Source organism: Muntiacus reevesi, chromosome 4, assembly GCF_963930625.1.
Source record: "Muntiacus reevesi chromosome 4, mMunRee1.1, whole genome shotgun sequence".
Lineage (NCBI taxonomy): Eukaryota > Metazoa > Chordata > Mammalia > Artiodactyla > Cervidae > Muntiacus > Muntiacus reevesi.
In genome coordinates this window covers 160373535-160381342 of record NC_089252.1, presented here as the reverse complement: position 1 = coordinate 160381342, position 7808 = coordinate 160373535, and the positions used below count along the sequence as shown (strand labels likewise).

At 37.8% G+C, this 7808-nt stretch overlaps 1 protein-coding gene across 1 annotated transcript; it reads right to left on the bottom strand.

Moving 5' to 3' along the window:
* Positions 1-3436: 3436 nt before the first annotated feature.
* Positions 3437-7584, bottom strand: IFNG (interferon gamma). The gene is made up of 4 exons (XM_065932189.1): positions 7471-7584; positions 6258-6326; positions 5980-6162; positions 3437-3571 (listed from the first exon to the last, which is right to left on the bottom strand). The coding sequence occupies exons 1-4, from the start codon at positions 7582-7584 to the stop codon at positions 3437-3439; spliced, it is 501 nt and encodes a 166-aa protein (XP_065788261.1).
* Between the last annotated feature and the right edge of the window lie 224 nt (positions 7585-7808).

Below are 7808 nucleotides of genomic sequence, written 5' to 3'. Positions count from 1 at the left end.
ATTACCCTTCGAGCTCTACTGAAAACGAGTTCTTAACCCTAGCACATGTTCACTGGTTACTCATTAGTATTATTTTACACCAGCCTATTACACATCCCCGGGGGGTGGCCATACCCAGGATGTCAATGGTTCTCTGATGTGGCTTTGCATCTGCAGCTCTGATCACGATGGCACTTTCACCTTTGATCCTTCATCACCATCTGCCCAAAAGAAGCACTGTCATGGGGTTGCCAGGTTCTCAGTTTAGGTAAAGAGAGCAAGATAAGAAACTCTTGCCTTTGTATTTTCTTCTGTGAGCCTGACATGGTACAGGACATAATATCCCAAAACATGTCACCTTGATATATTGAATATTTCAAGCTGAAGGAATCTGAGAAAGGGAATATGCAGAAAAGGCTTTCTGAGCTTCTCCTGAAGTAGGTCATATAACCCGAGGAAGGGAGCAGTCTCATCTTCAAAGACAAGGAAATCAGAGGGGAATGTGAACAGCACAGCGGCAGATCTTGCTAAGTGTTGCCCCACGTACCACACTTAGTTCACCTTTGTCCTACCATATCTTTCCATGATTTTCCATTCTTCACCAGATTTAGCACTAAAATACTCAGATTTAACAGTGTTTTTTTTCCCGGTCCTTATTTCCTTACGAAGATCCCTGTGTCACATATAATTTAAAAAACATGTATGCTTTCCTTTTGTTAATCTGTCTTTTGTTATGGGATCCCAGTCAAGACTTTAGAAGAGTAGAGAGAGAAAAAAAATTTTCCTCCCCTACAAGCATTCAGATGCCTCTTGAATTCTAGACAGGTCAAGATAACCTCAATCTTGCCCAATTCTTTCAGTCAACTATCCATTTAGTGTAACTATTTAATAATGTCTAACACATAAAATTACAGTGAATAAAAAGGTCATAAAACTAAAAAGGAAAGACATTCTTTTTAGTAGCTGGTACAATAATTTGATTGTTTTATGGGTAATACTGACAGTTAGAAATTATTGATAAACCTTAGACTGGAAGAGGAACCACAGGGAATGGAGATGGAATCTCAACCACTGTTACTAAACTACTATCCAATAGTCAAAACAATAATCTCTGATTATTGTCAAGGACTGAACTGATACTTTTACATGAATTATGCTTTTGAACTGTAGTGTTGGAGAAGACTCTTGAGAGTCCCTTGGACTGCAAGGAGATCCAACCAGTCCATCCTAAAGGAGATCAGTCCTGGGTGTTCATTGGAAGGATTGATGCTGGAGCTGAAACTCCAATACTTTGGCCACCTGATGAGAAGAGCTGACTCTTTTGAAAAGACCCTGATGCTGGGAAAGATTGAGGGTGGGAGGAGAAGGGGATGACAGAGGATGAGATGGTTGGATGGCATCACTGACTCAATGGACATGAATTTGGTTAAACTCCAGGAGGTGGTAATGGACAGGGAGGTCTGGTGTTCATGGGGTCGCAAAGAGTCAGACAGGACTGAGTGGCTGAACTGAACTGAATACTCTCAACTTCTAAATTTACATCAACTGTTCAGAGTTCTCGCTCAACTCCAGACTGATCTATTCAATAGTTTACTCATCATTTCCATTTTAAAATCTAATGGATTCCTTAAACTTAATGTTCAAAATTGAATTTCTAATTTTCCACCCTAAACCTGCTCACTCTAGTTTCCCCATTTCAGTTGATGACAACTTCACTTTTTTAGTTGCTCAACTAAAAGCTTAAGAGTTATTCTTGATTCATTTTGCTCCAACCACACTGGACTACTTGTACTTCTTTTACCAGTCAAGGCAAATTTCCACTTTAGAGCCTTTACAAGGATGTTTCCTTTGCCAAAAATCCTCTCTTAGCTCTTACAAGTGCTTCCTCAAATGTTGTCTCTTTAATGAAGCCAAGTATAATTGCTCAATTTAAATCCCTAGCCCATTTGCTCTGTCCCATAGTTTTCCCAGTTCCCCTATTCTTTTTTACTTTTTTTCTGTAGCACCAATCATCTTCTAACATAGCATGCAATTTACTAACATATTATGTATTTTGTTTATTATCAATCTCCCCTTTGTTAAATTCAAAATTCCCAAAGGAATCTTGTTTGTCTTGCTCACAGATGAAACTCAAGTGCCTAGAACAGCACCAGGCACATAGTAGGTGCTCTAGTAACTATATCTTGAGTGAAAGGGTAAAATCTCACTACAATATTATGTAGCCTACCAGGCTCCTCTGTCCATGGGATTTCCCAGACAAGAGCACTGGAGTAGGTTGCCATATCCTCCTCCAAAGCATCTTCCTGATCCAGGGATTGAAACTGCATCTCTTGTGTCTCCTGCATTGGCAGGCAGATTCTTTACCACTAAGACACCTGGGAAGCCTACAATGTTATGAGAAAGGCACTATTATTCTTCTTTATCAGAGGAGGAAAGTGAAGCTTAGAGAGTATAAAAGTCACACCACTTGTTATGGCAGGACTAAGATTCTAATCCAAGCTTCCCACTCTAGAGTTTCCACTCACTATCCATATGTAACAGTGTTTACCCAAAGTGACCGGAGGAGATAGGGGATACCAAGATGAGGGATACCCTGAGGAATTGAGTAGAGAGAAAGTAGAAGTAAATAAGTAAATATTTGTGTGCCAAGCTAAACAATTTGGACTACTTTCCACAGCTGTGAAAAGATAATTCAAACAACTACCAAAGGGAAGAGTGGAAACCAGCAAATTGTCAGTGGAGAAAAATACCACTTTGAGCAGATTTTAATCCAACTCTTATATTTCCTTCTATTAATTTATTAGTCTGTGCTTCATTTAACCCAGCCCCCACTTTAGAAAAAGTCTGACACAACATACATAGTTATGAAATTGCACTTTATTCATATATATTAAATACTGATAAACTAAACAAACACATTACTTTCCATTTGGGTATAATCACAATTGTCAGTGATATTCTGAAACACCAGGCGTAAGGTAAGATGAGATGCTGTGTTTTTATCAGGGCACAAATCATATCGCCCGACACATTCAAGTGCTGTCTGCCATGCCATCAAAGTAGTGGCTCAGAATGCAGATCTAGTCTCAGATAAGTAGTGACTAGATGGCATCATTTCATTTATCAGCATTCATTACATCATCAAGTGAAATAAGTGCACAACCCACAGATTCTTGCTTAGGTTAGCTGCCTAGTTGGCCCCTGAGATAAAACCTTGAAATCCCATAGACTTGCCTAGTTAGTCAGGGGAAAAAAAGGGTCGAGTGAAATAGTCACAGGATAAAGGAATTATAAATAACACATATATTAATAGATATTCATTTTCATGACATAAAATTACTATTATAAATACTTTGATAAGTCTAAATATATATTCCCCATATAAATAATGTAAAATATTAAATATTAATAAATAGATTTAGATTTAAAAATTCAAATATTGCAGGCAGGAGGACCATTACATTGATGCTCTCCGGCCTCGAAAGGGATTCTGACTTCTCTTCCGCTTTCTGAGGTTAGATTTTGGCGACAGGTCATTCATCACTTTGATGAGTTCATTTATGGCTTTGCGCTGGATCTGCAGATCATCCACCTATTGGGAAAGAAAACAGCAAAATTAATTTCAGGCATATGAGTCATTAGGATATTCTGCTGTCTAGGCCCAAGAAAATAAAAGTATTCTTTAAAATAAATTATTTTCACTAGCAATAATGAACCTTAATATGTAATGTTGGTTTCTTCAGTGATAAAGACTAAAATGATAACAATTCAATTGATAGTTGGGCTATAACAGGATGGAGCACATCACATATCGTAAATTTACCACTTCAGAGATCTGAAAATTACACAGTGAAAAAAACCCAGAAGTAGAGTGACAGAAAAATGTGGGTGTAAATTCTGTGTGTGCAATACATCTGACTTTAAACCAGTCACTGAAGCTCTCCAAATCTATGTTTCTCCTCTAAGTATGAGGAGATTGTTTAGATGACCCTTAGGGTCTCTACACTTCTATCACCTAGTACACAGTCTTTGCTGAAAGTATCAAATGAGTTACTATAGCCAATGGCTCCCATGTTGGGTGTGTAAAAGAGTAACCTGAGGACCTAATGAAGAACTCTGACACCCAGCTGGATTAAATCAGTCTAGGCCTGGGTCACTGTGCAGTTATCAACATCACCAGGTGATTTAGGCACCACCCAAGTTTGAAAACCACTGGTATAGGTTCAGTACTTTATAAACACCAAGTCCTAGAAGGAGGAAAACCGTAATTTTTTATTTCCTCCAAATTAGGTCAGTCTCATCGTTCCCATAATGGGATTAAAAATAAACACTGATCTTATTTAAATGGTAATGATCAATTACTGGTATTATATAATAGTTAAAGTTAGGAATGAAAGCAATCTCCCTGTACCCTGCCTTCCATTCCAGCAAGTTGAACTATTTTCTCACTCTTCCCAGTAGGACCATATAAGTGAATTCATGCTTCATAAAATGAGGACCATTTGCTTTCATCTTTGCTCTGCCACTACATTTCTTTCTAAAGCTGGAAACGCTGCAGCCACCTTGCCACATTTCTGAGAATGACTAGGAGATTCTAAGTTACAAAACAAAAAGGCAAAACATGCTTTAAATATGTTGACATCTGAGCAAAAGATGACAATGGTTGCACACTCACTCAAGATTGCACATTGTAAAGCAGGAGGCTTGGAGCTTCCAGAAGGATGGGACCAACTGATTGTTTTCAAGGCCCAGTTACAACAGAGTAGAAAAATTTCTACCAGCTGTGTGTTTACAGGTGATAAATTTTACTTTCCAGTTTTCTAAGCATCACCAAGAAACTAAGGGTCTTCTCTAGGACTGAGCAGCAGCCAGAGGCAGCACTGGGTTAGGAACAAGTGCTTTTTCATTCTCTAGTCTGCAACCAGTGGAGATCTGCTGAACATGGAAAACATTACGTATAATTTTTCCAAGCCACTCTCATACTATCTAACATATGGGAGACTAGAGAAATCTTGAAGAGCAATCACTTATTTCAGTTCCTGGGAGCTTAAATGAGACTGCTGAGAGGCAGACCAGGTTAGAGCAAGAGCTGGTACAAATCCTAAAAACAGAAGTCATAATGAGACCCCTCCTCTTCTCACCCAAGCCTATTTATACCAAAGCCAACTCTCCCCCCCAAAAATCTGGAGGCCTTTGTCCCTTAGATGAAATTTTGGGAAATGTGACTTGCCCTTATGCTTCAAAGTTGTCTTTCAGCTTCTAAGAACTTTAAAGATTCATTGATAGGACAATTCTACCTATTTTCTTTCTAAAAACAAACGCAGTCACCTCTCCTTGGGCTATACAATCTGAGAGGTTGACCAGAGTCCAGCAGTGGGAGGGCCTTTGTCTCCCCAAAGGCTATTCCTTTCTCCTATCTCATTCTCATATTCTATCCATGGCATTGTAGAATTTTAGAGCAAAGGAGACCATAGAAATTATAGTGAACTCAACAGGCTCCTTTTAAGATGAGGAAACAACCCCAGCCAGGCCTGTGATTCATCTGAAGTCACACATTTCTTTGGTGGCTAAGCTGGGCGGAGCACACATCTTCTTCCCTCTCCCTCCCACTGCTCTTTCCATTAAGACATGCAACCTATTCAAAGCAAGAGAATTTCCAACACACAAACAAGCGGCAATGGGAGAATTGGTTTTCAATATTCTGCCCCCATCACCTCAACTCCTTCTCTGCTTCCTCCTCACTGATTTGTCCATTCACCCAACTTTGTGAGGTAGGCACAATGCCAGTATTTTCCCAAAATCACAGACTTAAGTGCCTCCAATAACTGACTCTGCAAAGTCATCCAAGGCAAAAGAGAACTAGCAAAGAGGCATTTTGACCACAAGTTCACTTCAGAGCTTTAACAACTGTACCCGGTATCTAATTTCTATTTTCTGGTAATGAAGTGCTTTGTAAGAGCCTCTGCAATGATACCAAAGGAAGCATTAAGATCATCTCACCGAAATTTGAATCAGCTTTTGGAAGTCCTCCAGTTTTTCAGAGCTGCCATTCAAGAACTTCTGAAACATGTCTTGCTTGATGATATCCACGCTCCTCTGAATGACCTGGTTATCTTTGAAGTTTTCAAAGAGTTTGAAGTAGAAGGAGACAATTTGGCTCTGAATAATTTTTCTGTCACTCTCCTTGGGAGAAAAGAGCACAAAGAGAGGTTGATGTGAATTTATCCATCAGAAAAAAAGCAACAGGAAAATCAGCCAATTGGAAATGTTCAGCTTACCTCTTTCCAATTCTTCAAAATTTCTATGAAAAGAGGCCCACCCTCAGCTACATCTGGGTTACTTGCATTCTGGAAAATAAAACAGCACAAGAAAAAAATGGCTTAAAATTAGTCCATAAGTTGCTGTAAAAATGTACCTCAAGTTTTATTGAACTTGGATGCTGGCAATATTTACTGATTTTCTTTTCAACACTATTTAGTTCTAACAAAAAATATTCACAAAAACGATCCGATTGGATAATAGCCAAAGACTATTATGTGATTTTTTGCTTTCTTATTTACTAATATAACAACACAGTGAACTCATTCAAGACTGATGATACTTCAACTGTCCCAAATTACTATGGTAAGAAAAAGGTATAGTTAAAAAAAAAAATCAATAAAACCATCTCACTATAAAATACTGCCCCCCCATGGTATAACCTCTATAACCTCTACCTGCATCCCACAAGGTATTATATCGCGTTGAAAAGATAGCTCCAGCTATAATTATAATAGCTAAATTTGGACATATGATAAAATATTTAAAATGCACAAGCTATTTTAATTAACCATAAATAAATTTTTAAGAAACTCATAAAACAAGACAAAAAAAAATTTTAAATATAAACTAGATTATAGCTCCCACAAAAAAATCTCAGCAAGTGACTGAGTCCAAGAGTAATTCACAGACAATCTAGATGGGATAGTAAAATTTTAAAATGACTTTTTAGAGAAAAACACCTAGAAGTGTTTTTGTTTTTAAGCCAAATATTTAAGGACCTCATCTTCTTTAATTGATCAATTATTTCAAATGACCATTTTTAATGCTGATCTTGACTTTTGACTGTCACCATTATAGTAACTTGAGAAATGAAAAATTAAGACTCAGCTTTTCAGTATGCTTACTACTTAAAGTCATAGATGAATGGATTCTCATCATGAAATATCAACACTATGATATTTACCCATATTATGCCCATCTTTTGGAGCATTCATGAATCCCTCCCAAATCTCTATAGCAAACTGAGCAGAGCATTAAAGCAATATCTAGATCGTTTAGTCAAAAAAAAGAAAAAAAAAAAAACCACATCTAGCCAACAGTCACAGTAACACCAAGTCTTCTCAAAATGACTGAAGACTAGAGATGAGAGCCCATCATAGAATTCCAAGTCAACATCAAACATCAAGTCATTTCAGTCACAAGAAAGTCTCATTAAAAGATCATACTTACAAAATACTCCTTTAAGTTTTCTATTTCTTTAAAAAATGGGCCCTGGCCGTAAGAACCAGAAAAACCCAAAAGCACGCAGAGCTGTAAAGCTAAGAAATAGCTTGTATATTTCATTGTTTAGGAGAGAGTTAGGCCGAAGTAGTTGAAATCGGTAGCTTCTGTGTTAAGCTGATCAGGTCCCAAGGAGGTAGCTGATCTTTCTTTTCTAATTGCTGATCTGCAGATGATCAGAAGAATGTACTGTCTCCTTTTGGTGCTGGTATTTATACCTAATTGAAGTCTCATCAAGATTACGTATTTTCACAAGTTTTTTAAGATGAGATGGTGACAGATAGAGA

Coding starts and splice junctions, on each gene's coding strand:
- IFNG (XM_065932189.1), bottom strand. CDS start 7,584: ATGAAATATACAAGCTATTTCTTAGCTTTACAGCTCTGCGTGCTTTTG. Junction 6,327..7,470: donor AAAACTTAAAGGAGTATTTT/GTAAGTATGATC, acceptor TTTATTTTCCAG/AATGCAAGTAACCCAGATGT. Junction 3,572..5,979: donor AAAAGCTGATTCAAATTTCG/GTGAGATGATCT, acceptor CTTTCCCAATAG/GTGGATGATCTGCAGATCCA.